At 34.2% G+C, this 24,916-nt stretch overlaps 2 protein-coding genes across 2 annotated transcripts; both read right to left on the bottom strand.

Annotated features, from left to right (window-relative positions):
* Window positions 1–5,246: 5,246 nt before the first annotated feature.
* Window positions 5,247–9,130, bottom strand: LOC119190045 (polycomb protein EED-like). The gene is given in 8 exon segments (XM_037441064.1): window positions 5,247–5,894; window positions 6,477–6,593; window positions 6,824–6,976; window positions 7,453–7,992; window positions 8,260–8,370; window positions 8,372–8,432; window positions 8,632–8,771; window positions 8,956–9,130. Coding segments are annotated over 8 exon segments (1,236 nt in total). The 5' UTR covers window positions 8,980–9,130; the 3' UTR covers window positions 5,247–5,804.
* Window positions 9,131–9,424: 294 nt separating this feature from the next.
* On the bottom strand, window positions 9,425–22,936 carry LOC115440182 (trypsin-4). Its single transcript, XM_030164387.2, has 6 exons — window positions 22,747–22,936; window positions 19,789–19,948; window positions 11,340–11,530; window positions 10,887–10,984; window positions 10,556–10,718; window positions 9,425–10,040 (listed from the first exon to the last, which is right to left on the bottom strand). Exons 1-6 carry the CDS (start codon window positions 22,805–22,807, stop codon window positions 9,907–9,909), a joined length of 807 nt encoding a protein of 268 aa, XP_030020247.1. The 5' UTR covers window positions 22,808–22,936; the 3' UTR covers window positions 9,425–9,906.
* Between the last annotated feature and the right edge of the window lie 1,980 nt (window positions 22,937–24,916).

Raw genomic sequence — 24,916 nt, 5'->3', positions numbered from 1 at the left:
CGTCATATAATTATAGATTTAGAAAAACAAGCTTATACGCGCGATAGACACGTTCAATTTGTAAACATTAAAGCTCTGTCCAGTCCATTCAAAACTAGACCGTGCAGAACTCACTCTTGACGATCTGAGTGTGAATTTCGCGTACGACTATATTTAACGGGTCTCAATTTACGTACAAATATTACACCAACAATCCCCTAAAGCTCTATACCGGGCTTGTTTGTAGCCGCTATAAAACATTCCCGTTTAACATTCCATTTGTTCTGTTTGTCGCTACTGAATCTAGCGAGGCGCTAGTATCGTTTTGGCGAACAGCAAACACTAAATGTCGTTTTTGTCCAGTAGAATAGCTTGCCATAGAGGCCCTATATGTAAATTTGTTGGGGGCCCTTCAGGGCAGTGTGAACTTGTGAACCTGCTTAGTTTAATGTAGGCATGGACCAAGAGGGGCCCCGTATCATTGATACGGCTAATACGGCAGAATCTATGCTGCTGCTTTTGTCATTGATTGAAATACATAAATGACATTTGTCTTATTTTTTAAATAATTGACGGAACGAGCATGCCGTTGCCTTCGCCTGATGGTAAGCATCAAACTTGCACATAAATTGAACGGCTCTGCACTTAGTGTGTGACCCTGAGATTGTCATAATGTATGTACACTGGCTGTAGTGGTCCTTCGAACCCGAACACAACAGTCCTTGCACATTATTGATTCTCGCCAAGTGTTCCATGATCCTTGTCAGAATGTATGACGATTTATAATTCGAATCATATTATGAATTGTTAAAATTTCCCATTTGAATTATAATTCTAGTCGTTATGTTAATTTGCCTAAAGGTAAAATGTAAAGGATATTATAGTTTTACGTAATTGGTAGAATTGTTTTGTAATATAAAAGATCTCGTATTGAACATTATGTTACCGAATTTAAAGATCTCTTGTACCCACCCCTATTAATAAGTTCACTATTTTTACATTTCTCCTACATTAGAACTATCAGTTAAGTTTGACTCTTTGCTATCACGAAGCACATTAAACATTCTCTTTACAATACTCAATTTGAAACGATATCTCGATGTTGTGATCACCTATAGATGTTTAGTGTAGGTATTGAGCCATATAAAAGTATGAACTTGGAACAATTTTTATAGTTACCTTCGTATTCTCCCACTAAGATGAGTATAATTTTTTTGTGATAAAATTAATGATTCGTACTTTTAGTGGTCACAATGGATGGCTTCCGAATTTGTAATTTTATAGTGAATTCCCATAATCGTATTCTAGTCAGGGTAACGTTCTAGTGACGTGACTTCATTGTGTAATACAATAATTTTATTATATTCGTGATGTGATCTGTTATGAATTTCGTGTATCATTTTTTGTTTTGTGGAATTTCTGTGAGTATATCGAGACTTACAAGGCCAACGTTATTTTACGCCTACTTTAGACAACGGATTTTTTATTAAATAGTGAACACTGCCCCTTTTAAACTTAGATCTAGAAATATGACTTGAGTTATATCAAATGTCGTCACCATAATTGGCGTATTTGATCAAATATTTGCGCTATCGCCAATCCAATATCGACTTACTACATAAGTACAAAAAGTCGGTATTGCCTTTAGCGGGAATGTTATGACAAAGACGCCAAAATGGCGGCGTGAGAGATATGTTTGCAGCGGTTCCACATTAACTTCATTCATTCGCCTCACTTGCTCATCCCTCTCTTATCTTAACCTAAGTATTATGACCGCCCCAATGTAGTACTAGTTAATTTTACGTAGCACTCTCCTATTACTTAGCTGTAAGCGTAAACCCAAGTAGCGTAGACGTTAGTTTCACGTTGTCCGTATTCGGATATTTTATCGAATTGAAAGCGGTGTGTGCAAGTTCGCATGTTATGTCATGGAATATACCTTTTTTATAAGTTTTATAGTGTAGTATTTTGTTGCGTCACTAATTTGTCGACAGTTGTACACAATAGAGGACCGGACAAATTTTCAGAAGGTGTTTTAAATTGATCATTGTGGATATAAATAGCCAAGAAAAATAGTATTTTGCACAAATAAAGCTTAAAAAGTACATAAAACCATGCCTAAATGTTAAATAGCTATAATTCCCGCGCAAACGCTACATTATGTCATTTCGTCTCGTGTGACGTCATACGTGGATAAAGCAACTTGACAAGTCTTGTCATTTGAACAGTGATTTAATAATGCCAGATTAGGGTTATTTACCCTAGATTTAGGGTAAAACTGAATCAGCAGGGTATTTTTTATGGTAATTTTTGGGGTAATTCTACGAGTTAAGGTATTAAAGCTATTGTTTCACGGTATTGTAATAAATATTGAGCTTAGAGAAAGATGTTTCCTACAAAAATTGTAGGCCATGAAACAATTATAATTTTTTATTCAATACAATTTTCGTGTACAAAAATAAAGTACCGAATTATTTATGATTGATTTAAGGCGATACCTCAAGGTCCATTTTCATACATTTTGTTTCGCCTTTAATCTGGGTAACTAAACAAGTATTGGCAAGTAAAGAATTTAAATTCACGTCTAGTTAGTGATTAGTTCTCGCAGTTGAAAGAAAAATGTAAAAATAATTAATAATCATGGATATTTCGGCCTTTAAAATTTAATATGACGAAATTAAATTCTTTACTTGCCAATACTTGTTTAGTTACCTAGATTAAAGCCGAAACAAAATGTATGAAAATGGACCTTGAGGTATCGCCTTAAGGGTAAAATTTTTAATTTCAAATAATCCTGGGGTAAAGAGAAATTATGATCTGGCAACACTGCATAGACCGTGTTAATCTCAGGCAATCTCAGGTTACTGTGTAACAACCAGAATTCTATATAAATAAATATTCTATTCCATATCATGTGGCAGCTAAAACATAAATAAATACATCTCATAACCATAACCTCCCTGGGTGTACAAATGATTTAATTAATTGAAATATTCATCGATTTATTTTAAACCGAAACACTATTTTTTATTTACTTACATCAAAGTGATTATTAGAGCAGTTCTGTGTCAAAAAACACATTTAAAGCATTAAAATAACACAACGTGGTATGACATCCAGATGACGTCTGTTTGTTTACATTTTACCCACGTGTGACGTCATGCGCCGTGATTGGTGTTTCATTTGCCGTAAAGAATAGACTAAAAATATTATAATTATTGTATTTTATTTATTGATTTAAAAATACAAATCACAACTCTTTTACAAAAACAATTATGAGATAATATTGTTAATATTACAAACTTTACTTTAAACTGAATTTCAGATTTTTTGGTAATACCTGTCCGGTCCCCTATTAAATAATAAAAAGAATTTTCTTAGGCTTTTTTCGTTTAACTGTTTTATCATTTAGCCTTTATAAAGCTTTTTTTATTATTTTCAGGAAAATGCCTTAATTGCTATTAGGTAATTTAATAAATATGTAACTTACAATCACGATTTTAGTAACAGCAATTTCGAGAATATCCATGACGTAGTGTGCGAACAGAACGCGTCGTCTACAGAGATTGCAATTAATAATTATATTATAAAAGAAGTATAATAATAACACGATGTTACACCATTGTTTTGGATGGTTTGTTTATAGTTACGTGCCTTTACGAAGTTAATGAATTGTTATGTATGTATATTTGTTGTATGCGACGGTATTATTATTTGAATTGTCTTGTGATAATTATTATTGAGTGATTCTTATGTCCGATTATGCCATTTCGTATTTTAGGTCAATTTCTATAATACAATTGACATGGCGCGCAATCGATTAATGGTCAGAACAAATTTAGGTGTTCTAGTTGCGCCTCTGTCTACCTTCGGGGGTAAAAAGTGTTACGTTTGTAAATTGAACGTACTTCTATGTATTAAAGATCCAGATATTACATTTTATAAGTAAATTTAGGATATGAAACAGTTATGGTATGACACTTAGGAAATGTTTTTCAGATATATAATATTCATTATCTTTATGTTATCATATAAAATGAAGTATCCAGATCTCTTTTAGTTCATTGTGTAAATGGAAAACGTATTGCGAATATTTGTTGTACTTACCTTAACCTATTGTGACTTAAAATCGATTTTAATTGTGTTATTAGAAATTGACTTAAGTGAAGGTCGAAGAAAATTTGGCCTGTTGCACGCCACATCACTAAACCCACAAACAGCGACATTTTAGATAAACTTTACGTTACGAATTAGATTTAACGCAAAACTGAATTTTAGATGCCGATAATTAAAATCGATTTTTATCTACGAAATAGTGCAGACAATACTTAGTACATATAAGTGATTTTATCGATAGTGTTGTGGCGTGTTATCGATATTCAGCTTGTATTTTGAGTGATGTGTACTTTGTCTTAGCTCAACGTATCCCCTGTAATTTATGAATGATTTAACGCGTCCTTGTATACTTGTGAGTTTTTTACTCTAGTAATTTTATTTATATTTGTATTCACGTTTGATATCTCAATTTATCTTAAAAACGGCATATTAAAATGTTTATAAAAACATTAATCAAAGTTTTGATGTTAAAAATTTTGTACATTGGCTATTGTTTACGCCAGTCTTGCTCGTTTAATTGTAAAATTGTAAAGACTGAATTAAACAGAGACGAATAAACCTACAAGACGTCACATTACGAGTCCGATCACAAAGCTTATGCGCTAATAGTGCACCGCGTTTGTCACATGAAAACAAACAAAACTGCTAGAATTACTGTTGCACGCGTTTTTCCGAAATTCAACAATACTATTACAATAAGTATCGTTTTTAAAGAAGAATGCGCATGAAATGGATAATTCAATTTACTATCACCATTTATATCGCGAACCCAGATTTAAATGGACTTTAAAGCTCACCACAACCGGCGTCTTTAGGTTTATCAGTCTATGGAAATAAAAGAGATTGAAAATTCAATTACGCAGTCATGGGTGCAGTTAACGTTAGTAGAGGTTCACGTCGATGTCTAGCGTTAGACTAGGTTAGGAGCCACGTGCGTGTGGAGTAGCGACTACCCGCGAGTAGATCTGGCCCTGTGATTTTGTTAATTACGTAGATTTAACTGTTGGTCATTAAATAAACATTTGGCATAAATGTGTTGTTTTATTTAGAGATTGTGGATGGTTGCTTATTCTCTGGTTAGGTTAGGTTAGGTTGGAAAATAAAGCGTGAATTGTGGAGGGGGTTCTATATTTAAAATTATAAACCTTAGCTAAGAGGACTTATTTAATTAAATTTGATCCAATTAACAGTCTTACTTGATAATAAAAATTGCTTACATTGTTTGGTAAAGCCAGAATTAATTCTGGGCTTTCAGACAGATCGTTTCTTATTCTATGCAGTTTTTCGCCCGTTAAAGGCTTAATATAAAAATACAATTAATATTCAGGTTCTCATTCAATTGTGTGTTTTGTATTCGACAGTAATTACTTTAACCGACGAATCGGCCTTACGATAAAGTCGGACTGACGGCGGATAAGTTGAATAGCGGTTAAACAGCTTGACTACACTACCGCGTCGTGGGAGATGTCTTTTGGATTATAATGTTACAATTATGTACAAAATAATGCCCCATGACTTAGTGGTGCAGTCAAGTTGTTAGGCGGCCATTATAACTGACAGATTAGCATAGTACTGTTGATCCAGAGCTTTATTAGTCAGCTAGTGTGACTTATAAGGCCGACATAATTCTGGCGACCGTCTCTTGTTGACTTATTTGGTCTACAATATCAGATCCAGTATAACTGTATGCCATGTCAGAAATACTAATTCTAATTACTTCCGTTGACTCTGTCCCAGCGCCATATTGTCCCGTCGTCGCAGCAAGTTAAAAGTATTTTACCGTTCCGAGATAACGTAACCTGAAAATAAATACATGTATTACTTGCCTATATTTGTTTTGTTCAAATGATAACCACCTGGTAGTGGTTCTGGGTTTGAATCCCAGATAAGGGAATGCTGCTGAATTTATAATAAAATTTGCTCAAAACAACTTCCTCCAGATGCTGTTAACATTCGATAAGTAAAAACAAAATCAAGTATTATGATTGTGCATTCATAAGAAAATTGATATTTAAACACTTGTGACATTGCTCTGATTTCTTTTCCATATTTTACCTAATTTTATTAATATCATTAACATGAAAGTTTGTGAAAATGTTTGGATGTTTGGATGTTAGAAGTAAACACAGAAACAGCTGAACAGAATTGATTGAAATTTGGCCTACAGATAGAAATGTCTTGGAGTAATACACAGCCTACTTTTATTCCGGTAATTTGCACCCAAGGGATATTATGGAATTTTTTATCAGATTCTCCATAAAGTTGGCTGTGGAGTCATAGTGAGTTTCTTGTTGAGGCAAAGGTGTTAAACGTGAGCAAAGCCACACGCTACACCTAGTCACACATAAAAAGCGATTGTAAGTATTTAGTGGGCGGAGTACCTGTCTGACGGCGGCGACGCAGCGCGGGTGCACGAGCTGCGACGCCTTGGAGCCGCCCGCCACGTTGCCGAGTTCCCACACCATCGTCTTACCACACTGGTTGCCCAGCGCTATTACCTGCAACAAATTTGTAGGGCTATTTTTGTCACATATTTTTTTGTTTTAATTTTACTAAGTATAGTGCAACCAGTTTGAGTCATGACAGTTTTAACATGTCACTGAAAACAGAAAAAGATAATATCCAAAATAGTTCTATACTTTTGTATACTATTATTTTTTTACAAATTGGGTATCCTATATGGATAATAATATCCATAGAAAGTATAATTTATTGAAATAATGATTACCCTTTGACTGTAATCCACAGCAAACCTTATGAACCAAATCTCGCACTCTTTGTAGTCGAAGCGGTGCACAATGGTGACGGAGTTGTCGCCGGGCCGCAGCTCCGTATCCTCAAGCCTGCCCGGCTTCCAGCAGATTATTGCATTTTCACATGACTGGAGATAAATAAAAATATTATTATATTGACATAATTAAGGAGATATTTTTGCTCATGTTCATTTTCAATCATGGTTCCAGCCATTTCCAGCTCCGTATCCTCAAGCCTGCCTGGCTTCCAACAAATTATTGCATTCTCACATGACTGGAGATAAATAAAAATATAATTCTATTGACATAATTAACGGGATATTTTAGCTCATGTTCATTTTCCCTCATGGTTCCAGCCATTCCCTACCTCAGTGTAATGGAATGACAGTGATTATACTTTAACTCATCCTCACTTTCAATAATATATCATAAATTATTGAGATTTCAACATATTACAGGAGTCATGTGCCTATAATCCTCTCCTGTCCTTAATCTATCTGCTGTCAAATCAAATTAGATTATCATTAAATAAATTAGGATGTTGCAAAAGTATGATAGAGCAATCTACTAGATTTATAAATGATTATAATAAGGGCTACAATACCTTGGACAAAATAAGGTCACCCATCCACCTAACGCAGTCCACATAATTCCTGTGAATGTCACGTGTAGAAAAATCAGGAAAATGCTCCTTCAGTGAATTGAAAGGCCTCAACGCTCTATGAGGGTTGAAATTGTAACTCTGTTTGATAGCTTCATTCATAGACGGTTTGTCTAGCCTCCATAATTTTAGGGAATGGTCCATCCCACAGGACATGATCCTCTCCCCTTTGAGATCGAAATCAGCACTCAATACTTCATCTCTGTGTCCTTCTACACCACCAAAGATAGCTATGCAAACATCAGTCATAATGTTCCAGAGTCGTAGAGCGTGGTCTTTGCTTGCAGACAGGAGTAAGTTTGGATCTCTGGGGTGGAACTTGACTTCATTGATGGCGTGGCCATGCCCTATGTAATGTTTGATGCAGGTCTGCGTGGCGGGATGGAAGATGCGGACTATGCCGCGGGATCCTGCAACTGCTAATAGAGGGAGATTTGTTTCTTCTTCATATGACCAAGCACAGGTGTAGAATGTTTCATCAACCTGAAAATTGTTATAATAATTTGTATACAATTTTAAAACTAGTTAGCATTTCTAGCTCTGCCGGTGAGAATGTTTTTTGAAATACGAGTCTCACTGTCTACTTCTGTATGATACAACTAATCTATAATATGTTGAGCCAGTGATCTGTGTGTCTAAATTCATTCAAACCTATTTAAAGGTTTCTGTATTAAATTCTTACCATCCAAACATCTTTACAAACATTTGCTTGCACAATGTAAACAAAATTAATTTTATATTCACACTTACATCAGGGTCAGCATAACACTGGAGAAACTTGAAGCCTCCACTTTCAGGACATTCATATATAGAAACCCTGTTGCTGCCGACAACAGCGAACACCTGGGGCTCCCCCCTCCCCCAGGTGGTGGTTGAACTGACACCCAAACAATGGCTGACCATGGTCTTCTTTTGCACTGCAACTGAGTACAGAATTATGATAAAGTATATTACAGAATAAACACAAGGTGTTAATATCTATTATGCTTAATTGGTTATAAACACCAATGGCTCAGAATTGTATTCTACCTCATTTCCTTATACTTTCTAATGTCAATTACATTCCTGTTAATATAGAAATTAGTGAATAAAACTTTAGTGGTTTAAATAAAAGTTACTTACTTAAATTTGTAAGGTGGTTTCACTGGTTTGATAGCTTTCTTTTTCCCGCGTCTACGTTTCTTAACTCTAGAGTTTGTCGGAGTTTCACTTCGCGAAGTATTGTCGGTATTTGAAGTGCTTTCGACGCTTGATGTGTCATCCTAAGAAGCGAAAAGTATTAAATAAACATTAATCCTATTGACTTATCTTACAACGTAAGATCATACGTTACGTATGGCAATGAAAATTATTAATCCGCATCGTTTTTACAATTCTGTTACAGTTATTAATCAAGAACGAAATCTTGTATTGTTTGGAAACAGAATCAGTGACAGTCATACTTACAGCCTCATTGTCGGAAAAATTCATAATAGCGAATAGATATTTCTATGTTATCACTTAGTTTAGCTATTGTTCTGTCCGTATCGTTTTAATATCATTTATTCTGTGTAGAAATCCAGTTATAAAATGATTCAAAATTTACTTGACAGTTGACATTGCGTTGCGGTACCAAATAATGTCAGTCGCATGTCAAAATTGAAAATATTTTTCGCGGCAATTTTAATCATATTGTCTATGGTAAAAAACCATAGACTAAATGTTTTTTTTTCAAAACGTATACTACTCGCTGTTCTAGCCAAGTAAGGTTTCAATGTGTCGATGGACGACCAACTTTAAGTCTTGGATTACCTAACTAAATTAACGTCTCCACTCGAGCAGGGCAAAAGGCGAATTCGTTATATGCTAACATAGAAACTCCCGATATAATATTATTTTTCAATATGCATTGCTCATATAAGGTTGAATAAGAGACTTTTTTTGTTTTCAGCATATATTGTATTTTTTATAATTAAAATTATAATAATGGTTATTTCCTAATGAAAAGAACCAAACATGTACAACAAACTTAATATACTAACTTATAATTAATCACAGCCATGGTTTTGTAGTCACTTTGTACCACATAATAAAACTAATAACAATAAAATATGTATGTACCTAAATAGTAAATCTAATACTGATACATTTTTCATTACATTATTATAAAACATTAAAAAACACCAAATCAATTGTCTACATTTACTTAATTTATAAGTACTGTTAAAATTTCCTTTAAATATATAAATAACCTATAGTAGATATTGAATTGGCATAAACACCTCGTCAATATACTGGCCTCATTTGTTTTATAAATGTAGATTATTAAACAAAAATAATGATTTTGGTTGTTTTACTAACCTAGAACATTACAAACTTTCTATTATTTTTTGTTATAATTTAAATTGTTTGTTTTATTTAGCCCGATGAAGGTGGTTGGCACGTGCAGGCGTTGCGTAGAGCCACTTTGAGCCAGGGCATGAACTGATCCACGCGGGTATACACTCCCGGGTAACTAGGTCTTGCGCAGCCTCTTCCCCATGACACAATGCCTGAAAAAAAAAATATTGTTGACTCTACATGCAGCAGAGGTATTATGCTACGGTAAATCAACTTTTAAAGTGAACTTGTCTAAAAGTCGGGTGGTTTTAGATAGACAATGGAACATATACTGCCTATATATTTAAAACAGACATGCCAAGAATTGCTTTACGGAATCTTTATTTTATTTGTACCATTTCAATTACTATTAAAACGTGATGGAAATTAAAGCTGACCAAATTAGCTTTTTTGGCGGGCTGTTCCTACACGGCATGTAGAGTAGAGTACGCTTGCTTATCTTTTTTTTTTATTGAGAGTTCAGCAAAGTGACTTCACAGCACATGGTGCTATGTGAAGTTACGTCTAAGGAAATGTCAACTGAGAATGAACGAAAGTTTTCTTTGACGGTCGGTATAATTTTGCCTACTTGTCATTGCTTCATGCTCTACCTATATATTTCGTCTCTAACATTAAGATGTATACATCCCTAAGATTATATATGTAGGTATAAAGTTTTTAGTCTCACCGACGAGGGTATAATGCGGTTTGGCCATTAGCAACGGACCGCCAGAATCGCCAGTGCAAGCGTCTCTACTAGCAGCATTAGCGCATAACATGCGAGGGGTCACTTTCTTCCGACCGTACCCGGCGCTCGTGCATTCTTCTTGAGCCCAGATTTGTACTCCAGCCTACAAAAATAGTAAATCTTAGTAGTTATGTTGGCCTGAATAAAAACAAAATTTAGATAGACTATAAAAAATTACGTTAAATATTATTTGATGTAAAAACACCATAATATTTTAAATACCCATTTCTGGTATAGGAATTTTATTTTAGAACTTGTTATCTTTGCTTACTTTCATAGGAACGTTAGATGAAGGTCCTTTTTCCACAGTGCTGCCCCAGCCAGAAACAATGGCGTCTACACCTTCAAGATAATGCTCGTCAGTCCAGTCTGGAAATAAATAAGATACCTTAGACACACATTTTTATTAATATTTTTTATATCAACAGAAGTGTTTGTACGAAGTAGAGCTTTTTGTAGAGATTATTATATTTATTTATCTAGGGCATGTCACGAGGCTTTATTACACGACGATAAAAAATCTTTATAATTTATGAATACTACATTAAAATATCAGACTTAATTGGAAATAGTTTTCAGTAACTTTTGGGCATATTCGAAATTACGTCGACGTAGATTCTATTCTTTTCGACAAATAAAACTGCAGAAAGCAGCCAGTACATTGTGCGAATAGATGTTTCATACTTTCATGAACATTCCATATTTGAATGTATCAAGTATTTACCTGGCAAGCAAGCAGGTCGGTAAAGATTGTCCGGCAAAGGCTCCTCCAGTCTCAGGACAGCGATGTCGCAATCATACGAATATTTGTTGAAGTCTGGATGTTGAGCCACATGGCTAACCTGGTAACCCGCAGCCTGAGATGAGTTGACGTCGTATTCACCCACAAGGACAGTCAACCGAGACGCTTCAATTCTGTAAACAAAGAAAAACGTTGATAGCATGATTTTTATTTAATTTAGTTAAAATTGTGTAGGTGATTTCATGGGATTTACGATTAACCTCATTCGAGCAACGCCATCAGAACTGAATTAAAAAGTAATTCATGAGCAAGTGTAGGGTTGTGATTATTATCCACACATTGCTCGGTGATTACAATGGCTTAAAGGCATTTTCTCTATGGATAAATTATTATATAATTCAACAGTTTTGGGTGATTAAATTTTGCGTATGAAAAATGTAACAGTCAATAAAAAGTTGTTTTTTTTGCAAATTCCAAAACTCCGTTTTTGTTTTCCGTCCATTATGTAATGTTTAAATGCATGATTTTTAATGTTAATATTTTCTATATGAAAATTCATAATATTTGGTCTATGCATTCTAGTTAATACCTACTACTTATATAAATAGTAAATACCCCGCATGTGTTTATTTGTTTTGCTTTTGCATGACTCTTGAATATGTTACGCAAGAACGAACAAAATGCACCGTCCTTTTCCATCAATGGTAGTCTCTCGCGATTTGCATTTTTGCACACCATTACACATTGGGGTCATGACAGTATTATAATTTTATTGTAAATCCTAGCAAATGAATGCAAAGAAGCCTATTTTATTGTTTATATTGTGTTAAATTTCATAAACGAAAAATTATAAGGTTGAAATTTTTAGAGGCCATTAAAGTTATGATTGTCATTTTTCGACCAGGGTAGTCTAGTCATCACTGGATTTGGTTATTGTTTTAAACACCACTGTCTCACATTTCCCTATTACTTATAAATGCTCTTTGTAGAAACTTGACTATAAGTGACAGCGACTTAGTTCATACGTTTTGTATGGACAGTGCGACTCCCAGATAGCCTCCTCTTTTTAAATCTTCATTCTTTTCCGTCACCGCACTCATGATTGTGGTGTACTTAGCAGTTGTTCAAAGGCGGTAAAGGTTATAATGAAGTGACCACACTTGATTATTTGCAGGCTTACAGGTACCATAAAAACATAACGGAGTCCAAGTATATCTCTGTGGGTCAATCTTGAATTGATTTCGATCATTGAGATAACGTTGGCAATATTCGGCACACTGATTCTCAAGATTAGTGTTTCGGCGCCATTGCAAAACGCAGACCAGCATAATTATAGCGACCATTTATGGACGCATGTTGTTACTGGTACTCGATATAGGACTGTACTAATTATCATCAAATGTATTTAAGTACAGTACTCGTACGAAAATTTGTGTTTTTTTTTTTTTAATTTTCCGCGTATTTTGCACTTGCAAACTCAATTTAGTAATCACCAACATTCATACAACCTAAAACAATAAGATGCAAGTCACGTCGTGTTTCACAGCGTGATAATCAATTCGCATCGACCACAGCGTGTTCGCTGGTCACAAAAGGATGGCAAGGCAGGCGCATCAATCGCTCTTGACCTCAATGTGTGACGTAACCTTGGTTCATACTTTTACCCGCATATTCAACCTACTTAAAGGCGCCGATATTATTTGAAAAAAGAAATTTGTTACGTATATCTAAGTTTTTGTGCGCAGTACCATATTAGGAGCACATTATAATAAATTCGATTAATTCAAGCTTAATGATATCGTATAGAAATAAATTCGAAATAGAGAGTGGAAGCATAAAATTAACTCTTTTAAATTATATTGTAATACCGGCGCCTAATATGGTTTACAATTAATAATTGCTTAATATGGTAGAATAAAAATATGCTGGCGTCCTTATTGCCAAATGATTATAATTTCAAAAATATCTATTTACCGAGTCGTCTCTACCCAGGGGTGTAAGTGGTAAACGTGGCAACTAGCACCCAGGTACAGAGATCTAGGTGGCGCCCTATTTGACTTGCGTCCCTCATAATAGAAGTAGGTGTGCCTAACCGTTGCATTTCACCCATAATAAAATAATAAATCTTACACCTTTACTGGCAGTTACTGCACTTAATGTTGTTTCTTGATACATATCTTTGCTCTGAAGAAAAAAGAAATCCTTTGTAATTTGATCATTTCAAGATTTTTCGGTCTTTTTAGTTTCACGTCTGTTGTGGTAATAATTAGCGGGCTGTTGCCCATAATTCCTTCGGACACCTTGCGATTTGCTACTGAAAAAGAATACGTTTCGTTGATTTGCTTTATTGTTCCGTAGAGCGCTTAAACAAGAATAATTCCTTTATTTGTTTCAATTAAGTATGTAGTCTTTTTTTTTGTTTATTTTTGACGTGGTAGGTTCGTGTTTTAAACTTACGCTTAGAATATATTTTTGAAATTTATCTTTTTTTTTACAAGACCTTTCTGTCCATTACCGAAATTTACATCGGCATCTTATTTTTAATTAAAATACAACGGTGTTTTTGCGAATACCAGTTTTATTCCGGTGTCAATTTGACTTGTTAAATTTGTAGCATTGAAGTACCAAAATGATTTAATATAATGAGATTACTTAAAAAATCTATCACTTATAATATTTTTTATTAATTATAGATGTCTTTATGCAAAGTTTAATTTTATTTTTGACGGTCATCTAGTTTTCAATTATCATCCAGTGATATTCTTTAAAAAATATGATGTAATACTTTGATAAGTAAATAAATCTAAGAACATACAAAGTGTGTCTGGTTGTACGTTGTATCTTCAAACATTTAATGTTGTATGCAATACGCGATTCTGTCACAATTGTGAAACTTTTGTTTACATCCAGACATACATGTCAGTGAACGTCCTCGCAGGTTAATGGCTTATTTATCGCCGCACGAATACACGTCCAAACCCTTTTTTACCGAAATCCAATGTACCCAAACTGTTACCACTGATGCTGCAACCGCGTGCACTAAAACAAGTTATTTGTGTGCTATAGGATGAACAATGAAAAATGCAAATATGTCGAGTAAATAAGGCTTGCATAAGCGGCTACAGAAAGTGAGCCTTCGACAAGAGGTCAGCTTTCTGGGCCAGCCCTTAGGGCGCGTACGTAAATATGCAAACAAATGCATGGCAGTTGAAACATAGATGTTGCGTAAACACACACCAACGAAAACTCATATAACTGAACGTTATAAGAGAAATCTTTAAGTGATAAATTTTGTGTATGTATTTGTTGGATAGGTGGCTGCTATGTTTATATTTTTATCGTTATTTGCGATTAATACATTTCAGCTAGGGCAAATGAATAAAGTGCAAACGCATAGCTTCATCAATACTAGCTCAATTTCCAGCACACGTGCTGATAAAAGCCTATTTCAACTAATTTTACTAATTATTGGGAGCATAGATTAAAATGTTTTTGCGTAGATTTGGCAATATTTTGACCTCTGTATTTGATCGGCTTATACATTTATGTGTCGAGTGGAATTTACTCAGAAGTTGTGAAACATGTCTTTTGCAAATATTTTTTTGTTTTTAAAATTGGAAGTTGCCAAGCTTGACATCTCAAAACCTCCTAAAATGTATTTACATTTATTTTAATAAAAATATCGTGCGGTTTTATTATGCCCGTAGTTCGCACGCGCCATCCCTTCAGGAATACATCGGTATATTTTATTGCACGATGCAGGGATCGTGAGTTGAAAGTTATTTTATAAATAAATCATTATTTACACCGGTTTTTGTGGCGAGGAATAACGAACCTGTTCAAACAAACGAGCGGTCATTATTTTCATTTCCCGTTTATTTTGTAATGAGCGAAATATCGATCGGCGATCGAAAGCCTAGCTATCGTGATACTTATTTTTTTTAAGCGATTACATAAAGGTAGGCTGGCTAATTTCTTATATAAACCAATATTTTTTGTTTCATGTTACACCCATAATACTTAATATTATTTTGCCGAATGTTGCACCCCCATGGACGAAAATAATATTTCCTTCAGTCAAAGTTACGAACAGTTATGTGTACAAACTAATTAAAACATCGTTAAAGCCAAACCTTTAAAAGATTTCTGTGCGTTGAACTATATGTAACTGTATAATTTTAATATAAACGTTGTAAGAGACAACCAAACCCAATTCCCTTAAAGTTAAAAAAATTGTAAGGGAGTGTACAAAGGGTGCAGGGCGGTAAGCTCGGTTGGCTCTTGCGCTTGCGCCGCGCACGTGGCTACTGGTTAGCTGTCACGAAGGTAGTCCTCAGCATACCTCTACTTAAGAACTCTGCCGACCCCGTTCGCCCTTCGCGCTTCCCGCATAGATTTTTTTTGGTCATTTAAAGTAAAATTATTAGGTCATTATACTATTTATCATCACCGATCGATTTTCTTTGACGCTAATCAGTAATAAACGTGTTTAGGGTTCTGTACATTTTACTTGGGTTTCGGTCCCTTTAGTAAAACGATGCCGCTCGCTAACCGTATTTTAAAAGCTATCTATTTGAAATTTATAACACATGAAAATAATACATATTGTACATATTTATAACACATGAAAATAATATATATTATGTTATCTTTAATTCGGTTGTTTAATTTTTTTTTCATAATTTTTTCATTAATTTGATGCTGATAATCCTCCTAAAGTACACATAATTTTAAATTGGGAACCAAAACTATTAGATAGACAATTTAAAAAGGAACATTTCGGTAGTTTTAAATTCTCAAAAGGTGCCAAAATATATGATTTAAAGAAATTATTCGTAAATTGGATGTGGTAAGAAACCTGAGTTTTCAAATCTAGAAATTAAGGATGACGAAAGTTCATTTTGACACAAAACGCCATTTTTTTTTTACTTCTTATAACATATTTACCATAATTGTGAAACTGTAATATATTTAATTTATTCATAAACCCTATATTACGTCTTATACAGATAAGCATTTTGTTAAATGTACTTAATTTTGGCCATCCTACTTAATTATTTTTATTCTATAAAGGAGTTTATCTACTTATTTAGCAAACAATACTATGCATTTAATCTTTTTATCTTGTACAAAACAGTGGTCAGCCGGCCACGAAAATTAAATGCTCCACTAAATCAAAACAGGAGCAGGGTAAAAAATCTTTAAAATAGAATGACTGCCTGTTTCGTTTCCTAAATATTTCTTTTAAGGAACCCTTTGACCAGAATGCTGTCTCCATACCGGTTTTGAATAAAATTCTCTTTACCAGTACAGGCACTGCTGTTTCTCGATTAAGAGTAAGAAATGCAACATTATACGCAATCCTCATCAGCGCGCCATTTAAAATTTGTTTTTATGGCTCGCGATGAATATTTTTAAGTGATTTCATATATTTAAGACTTTCCTTTACTCGACAACGTAATTTTGACTGTACTTTTAATTGCATATGATTTTTATCTTAAAGAAAAAATAATTGCCGCTAACTCTGGACAGAATTTTGTATTTATATATTTCAATTAAAATAATCTATTCTTGATAATTTTTATAGACAGCTTTCAAATCAATGGAAATTATTTTCTATTATGTTTAAATTACAATATAAATATGAATGTATACTGGTATAATATTTTACTTACTATCCAAAAGACTTTTTTGTTGACTGAAATTATGCAACGTTAATGGCAATATACATTTTTAAAAAAGATACATTACTGTCATATTTTAGGCATCTGAGAGAACCCCAGGTTAAACACTATTCATAATGATATAACTAGATTATTATTCTTTGTGATAGTCACGCTCAAGCTTGATAATGTTTTGGGGTAATATCACTGTCTTCTATAAAACAACACTAAATGGCAGCTTGCTATTGCGAAATTTTTATATAGTTAGATATCGGGAAGACTATTTTAATACACCCATTCCCTATTCCGTATTCGACGATATTTTTGGACTTGAGATGACTCGTCTGAGCGTTTGCGCTGTCATACAAAAAATAACAATTGCTTTCACATGTCTACGGATGTATTTTCTTCAGATTAATCTTGTAATAATAAGGTTAATACTTTCTTACCACTTTCTTGTACTACAAATCTATTCTCAATTCAAGATATACATGCTTTGACATCTGAGGGTCCCCTTCATTGAATTTGCTTTCACCAATTAACTCCTACTTTGACACCTATTGTTTAAATAGACAGAACATTCATGTCAGTATTTAAATTAGGCAAATATTTTCGTCCAACCCAGAAACATAAAGTGACTCGCCGAAATACCGACGCTAAAATGAATTTAATTATTAAGAATACGTAATATTTAGTTTTATTTACGTAGAATTATTTCTTTAGGAGTATCATAAAGTTATGTCACATTTATAATCTACATCTTTAATATAATTTATAGATTTAATCTAAAATATTTATATCCACATTATAAAATTGTATTTATTATAGATGACGTCTTCTACGACTTTCTCTCCTTTTCGGGTAGCTCATATAATACTTTACACCGTATCGGGATCCTTATTGGTATCTATTTTTATAACACGATTTTTAGTATATCAGTCTTACTAAGGCAAGAAACTACATTTATTAACATTTTCGATCAACTTAGGCTAATCACAGAAATAGCTTTAAAAAAAAATAAACACAGAAAACATTCATCCTCTATCTACAGTACAGTTAAAAGGTTATTAATAACGATAATAAACAACAGTGAATTTGGTACGATTAATAGAGCAATAAACGATTTACTCCGCGACAGTAAAAGTAACTCGACCGTACCTTTTCCCTCCAAAATATTTATTGCACTCTCAGATGATAAAGTTTCTTGCATGTTATAAAACAGCAATTTTCGCGGTAACCGCATGAAGTTGCGAAACTTTTTAATAACCCATTTTACTGATATCCATATCAAAGATGCGGATCGTATGTTTAATTAAAAAAAAATATTTCTTCGAAGATCGGATTGTTACAAGAAAGCTTATTTAGGAATTCATAATTTGATTTGGAAATTGAGATTAAGTCTTTTCGTTTGTTTAAATTCACGTTAATTTGTGGTGCCTATTTTAATTATCCACATTAAGATTTTTTTTTTAAGATTTTTTTAATGTTACTGATTAGGAGTTTTGGATAGACATCTATGCGATCGATTACATTGTCAGTGTTTTTCCACCTTAATTTAATCAAAAGCTTCCCATTCAATATTGTTAACAGCATAACGATTCGATTAAAACGGTTTGAGGTCCAAATTATTTCTGCTTTAACCACAGCACGTCACAAAAGTTAATTCTAATATATTTATTTACTATTTGGAAAAAATCACTGCACCAGTTCCGGGCTGTTTCGCAGGATTTTTATATATAAATGTTAAAAATGACATTTCACATATTATTTCGACCAAAAAAGGTATTAATATTATTAGATAAAAAGATTTTTGTTCTCGTAAAAGATCTGCAAACAAGTAACAACTAATCCCAGGGCCATGGTAAAATGCAGCGAAGATAAGTTAAGCAATGAGCTACCGAGGTAAGGTCAAAGTCATAGAGATTCGAGGCAAGGCTGTCTACCTGATTACGTGACTTGCGGTTAGCTTGGCAAGCAATATCTCATGACCATCTTCGTGAAAGTCATATTGCAACGGTTAACAAAGGAGAGGTATTTTTGGGATGAAATAAATTAATTGAAAAAAGGTTTCTGATCCAATCGGTGAATTTATCGTTAATGCTTAATGTCTTTGTTATGACTTATGATTATAGTTCATATACTCAGGTTTCCGAGAAAAATCATCGTTTCGATTGGTCTAATACATTGATTGATGGTTAAAGGTTTTGAACATCGCCAGATTTAATTTTGTTTTTATAAGTACTTTTTGTAACAGCTGAAAGATCATAAGTTTGGTTTCACGCTTTCTTGATAGTTTACTATTTTCAGTTAGCTTTTACACCTTATTAAGTAAATTTTAGTAGGATTTGTTATCAATATTGAGTCGTTATTTTGGACTTTAGTCATGAAATCTTCAAAACAACTGAATGGCAAGGTAAACATAATTCGTCTAATGATAAGCGTCGACGTAAACAGTACACCGTCGAGAACAATAAATTAAGATGTAATTCATAATAGTATACCAATTCATCAGTCAGTCACATCTATTTTAAATCATAATGTAATAACCGTTGGCTTAAGCAGTATTTGTTTCAATATTAGTAAGTCAATCCAATATTATTATATTGTAAAAGATGCGGTAGGTATATGCCTTAGCATCCTATCGTCATTCAGTCATCAGACACCTTAAATGCTCAGTAGCATTATCTGCTTGATTAGGCAGTATATCCTTTCAAACTTGGACAAGAGAGTCGTGAATTCCAACACCAGCATACCGTAAGTGAACTTACCCGTGCACGCAATGCGTGGCGGTGATGAGATGGTCTGGCGCGACCACAGTGGCGCCACATATCACCTTCCCGTCGCGCTTCAGGGCTGCCAGCCATGGGAATTCGCCGGGCGACACCGCCACCCCGCCGACCACGCGTCCGGCCCGCGCCACTCCACAAGCTGACAACCATAGAATTAAATTGTAGGCTTATTCTATACTGCGAAGATGTGCAGTTGATGGTAGCTAACGACTTCTAGAAAATGCAGTAGGGACTTCACTTTGAAACCAATTTGCATTTTAGTGCGTTCCTTTATTTCTACTATGGTGATGTATAAACATCATACCGTGATGAAATAATAATATTTAAATTGAATTTGTTCACTTGAGGAAGGCGGGTTTAGTCTTTCGAATTGATATTAAATACATTCAGAATGACAAGATGTGAGTATATAGATTTGATTAGACGTCCTAAAGCTTTGAACAAAATGCCTAAGGGACATCCCATTGTATCTTCGTGACTGCATTTAATAAATAAAATTTAATTTGTAGTATCGATATTTTCTTAACGTTAGTAATTATAGACTTTAAATTATTGATTGAACAGTTCATATTCGAGTTATGTTAGCACAAATACCCATGACCTTAATTTATATTTGTTCTAAATTTCGCATGATAGAATAGACAATTCCATTTACACTTTCTATGGACCCACATTAACATATCGTGTGACTAATGACCTAAGATATTTTGCCTGCACATTTGGATAAAATACGCATTATTAATAAATTTCATTTTTGTGTCCGTTTTGTGCTAGCATCAAATGTTAGTTGCTGCCATAGAATCGAAATGTTTGAATTATTTTATTTGCATTTTTCATTACTTTATTTAAAACAAATGTACGTCAGCGGTTAATGTAAATAGCTTAAAAATTTAAAATTTCAAATAGCCTTTAAACTTTTATGTTCTTATTTTAACCTCAAAGGTTGGCATTATTTTAGATAAAGAAAATAAAATATTTCGATTGAACTTAAGTAGAGCATTTTAAGTTTTGAAATTGGTAGGCTAGTTTTTTGGCTGATTATACCTAAATTGTGTATAAGATACATACATACATAACATCACGCATTTTATCCCAGAAGGGGTATGCAGAGGCGCAACTAGGGCACCCACTTTTCGCCAAGTATGTTCCGTCCCATGATGTGATAGGGGGCGGGCCTATCGCCATATCGGGCACAAATTCCAGACTCCGGGCTGATATTGAGCAGAAAAACCCAAATATCACTTTGCCCGACCCGGGATTCGAACCCAGGACCTCAGAGCGCTATTGTACCGGACGTGCAATACAACTGCGCCACCGAGGCAGTCATAAGTATAAGAAATTGAATGAAATGGAATTATACGAATAAACTTAGTTCGAGAAATATATTTTACTTAAATTTTATAATGTAACGTCGTTAGCATCATAAGTCAGGATAAAAGTGAAAGCTAACTTAAAGATCGCACACAATAACATTCAAAATCTCGCGTTGAACATTCATGAAAAGTAAAAAACAGAAAAAATAATGTCTCCTAAATTAATAATCCTTTCTTTAGTCCCTTCTTCTTAGTTCTTATTAGTCCTCTTGTTTATATTTGCTTTTTTTCCCAATGATTGTAATACCACTGGCTGCTATTTACTTTAAGGCTATTTGTCATCTTGTAATGTTAGGTTACATGACCAAGAAAATATTACGCATGGCAAATATACGTCGTGAGTGCATATTTCAAAATATATTATCACCTAACTAGGTTGACTTGCGATTGGTACCTGATAAAACTTAATTGCGTCCTCTTTCCCGTTACAAGATTTAGTCGCCGTAACTAGATGTATTGTGGGGAAATTCTGATGGCTCAAACAATACTGACTCATATTCTAATGATATTAGTCATCAATTTTGAATCATTTGGCGCATGTCTAACGGGACATTCAACCCAGTTGCCGAATACACGTATCAAGGGGGTCCAGCCTACACGACCTTTAATCGGTTACGTACCTTTGTTTCGAGATGACCCAAATTGTATCTCCGTTGTGATCTAGGACTTAGATTCGCTGTGAGTTTTTGGCTTTTATACAGATTTTGGATTTTTTTTTAATATTGTCATGTGGCAGCATGGCGGAATTGTTTTGTTACTTTATTATTTTATCTGATACGACACTAAATATTGGTCAGTCTAAATCTAAGATGGCCAATAAAATCTGATTCAAACTTAAGAGTAATAATAATATATTAGGGACATTATAAGTAATGTCCCAAATATATTATTTTTGTTAATTAACTTTCGGTGGGATGTGGTACATGCGAGTCTTTTCAAAATAAATTTCTGAAGGAAATTCCTTCACACCGAATTGTAGCCTTGTACCTATAAATCGTTAAGGTAACGTCTTATCCATAAGATTTCGTTTTCCTTTTAAAACTACAGAGAAACTTTTACACTTTTTACGAGACGCCGCTTTTGCAATTGTTAATCGACAGAAGGCGATAAATTCGGAGTTACGAAGACTTTACACATCCGGGCCACTTAACATACTTGCGGAAACATTACAAGAGTTTTATCGCAAGAGCTCGTTGTGCGCTCTCTAAAAGCACTTGAGTCCACACCCGTTAGCACTGTTAACACTGCAGTGACATAACTCCGATTTAACATCTATTGAATAAGCATTTAGAAATTAATACTTGAAAATCATTCACGGATCCACACACACTCCACACGTTCAGTGATTAAATTCAAAATTGCGAAACTGCTCGGACGTTTTCCTAGCATTAAATAACAGCTAATGTTTACTTCCCGTTCCTCTCCGGTCTAATTACTTACCGCAACCATTTGTTTTCATTATTACACACGTAACTCGTTACATTATAAAAAATAAATTAATTAAAAATGATTATAACACTGGTACACGAAACACTAATTCGGATCCACATCCTGAGACACTCACTGCAAGGCTTGCAGGCGTGGGCGGCAGCGCTGATGGCGAGGAGGCAGATGATGCGCAACATGTCTGCCGGTGTCACAACTGAGTCTGGAGTGAGGGGGAGACGCCGGCCCAGCTATTATAGGCCGCGGGCGGCGCCTCCGATAAGGCCTCGGGGCCAGGGTGACAGAGACCGGGCCAAGTTCACGGCGACGCGGCCACGGAGCGAGTGACGGTGGTAGCGCCGAGTCACCCCACCTGCCCACTTGCCCACCGGGCTTGTGGTAGGATCGTGTATCAACATTCGGCGTAGATTAGATAATGACCTTGAGTAGATTGCGTACTCAATTAATGCATTTGGTTTCCCAATGTCTATGAACTGGATGAGACTGTGCAAAAACGCCGCGCCGATTATGTCGGCAAACGATTTATTGTATTAGAAAGTTGTGTTAAATATGTAAGAGATTGTTGATATGGATGATATTTAAAAAAATATGGAATGAACGTTTTCTGGTAGGTAATTCGTTTTCAATATTTCCTTTTTGATTTAATTTGGATGGGTTTTTAACAGATTGCATTTTTTTCCTGAAAAGGAATTGTTTGGGAAAAACGTATGGTAAGGTGTCATCGTAGCATACAATCTTGGTTTATCTGGATATAATAAATATACAATTAGCTGGTATACATTAACATACTATGGATATTTTGCTCCACGTACAGTGCAATTTATTCAAATCAATGTAGAGACCCATATACCAAAAATGAGGACAGCTTATTAAAAGAATTTAAAATACAACGAAAGGAAATAATAGTTCTAGTAAAATATCAAACAAATAACTTAATTTAGAATATCTTTTAACACGTAAGAACATACGTATTTAGTTAAAACATACTAGGATACAACCATCGTACAATGCAGAAGATTCGATATCTTATTAAATGAGTCATGAAATTTTTGAGAACTAATAAATTTATTCAGGGTTAAATAATTAAGTGGACAAAAAATATTGCACAAGAAAGAATTTGAGCAAGATTTGCGTTGTAAGTGTGTTCTTTACGACATTCGCCAAAAGATAAACTGAGTGGTCATCTACATCAACAATGTTGTGATTTGCGAGATCCCGCCAAAGATCTGCCACAATAAAAAATATTTTAGCGAATAACGGAATAAATATACTTCTTGTATCAACCTTTCTCTTTACGTGTTTTATCAATACGTCGGTGTTTTCTTTGTAATTCGTCTTATTCTAGGTAGATTTCATTAATTATTTTTGAATTGATAGTCTCGATATCTTTGATGTTTTTATCGTCAATCTTCAATTTGTTGCCACACTTTCTTTCTTCCGAATAATCCGAAAACATAGCCTACTTTAGAATAAGAGTCACAGTTTATAGATTCTAATATTATTCATTTTCTCAGACTCATTATTTGTATCTTTTATGACAATTTGAACACTTTCTCCTTCTTGACTGAAAAGAAGGCGTATCAGGTAATTAAAGTCGACCTCTTGAGAAACGACCTTGGGCTAGTAGTTTGAAGATTTTTTTGGTATGTGTCTTAAAAAGTCGTCCATCTGTCTGATGATGTCGCAAAAGTGGTCTGAGGTCAACAGCTTTTGTTTTTAAATAACTATAGTTATCAAGGACCTTCATTTTCATAAAATTATTGTTCTAGTGTATAATCAGAAATGTTCCAAATTAAACGGTACTTCTACGCTGTTTTAAAGAGACATTTCACTGTTTTTAAATAATAAAGATTCTAAATTCTTAATCTGTATGTTCGTAATAATTATGTCTATAAAAAAGAAAATTACATATCTTTAATAATATTTTCCGGTATTATAACGGAGGTTATGTACAAATTCCATAACACCGTAGTCTTAGCGTATGTTATTACTTACTACCAGGAAGAATGTACGAAATTGAAAGCATTAATAAGTAGTACATGAGATGATGATTTTCGAATAACTTTTCGATTCCAAGGGCAAAATTCGTTCGAACTTTTAGATAAATTTCGTATTATATCACATAATTTGAATTGCATGATCCTAATTAAACGTTACGCCCTTAGCCGGAACTCGCCTGCGAGATAATTTATGTGTTTCGACTCGGAATTAATTGAATGCCATTTCGTTTTTACTTCTTTGCACTCCTACCGTTTTAGTGCCGTAATACTTTGGATTTGAATTGTGTC

The sequence above is a fragment of the Manduca sexta genome, chromosome 21 (assembly GCF_014839805.1).
Source record: "Manduca sexta isolate Smith_Timp_Sample1 chromosome 21, JHU_Msex_v1.0, whole genome shotgun sequence".
NCBI classification, from domain to species: domain Eukaryota; kingdom Metazoa; phylum Arthropoda; class Insecta; order Lepidoptera; family Sphingidae; genus Manduca; species Manduca sexta.
This window is presented reverse-complemented; position numbering and strand designations above follow the sequence as displayed.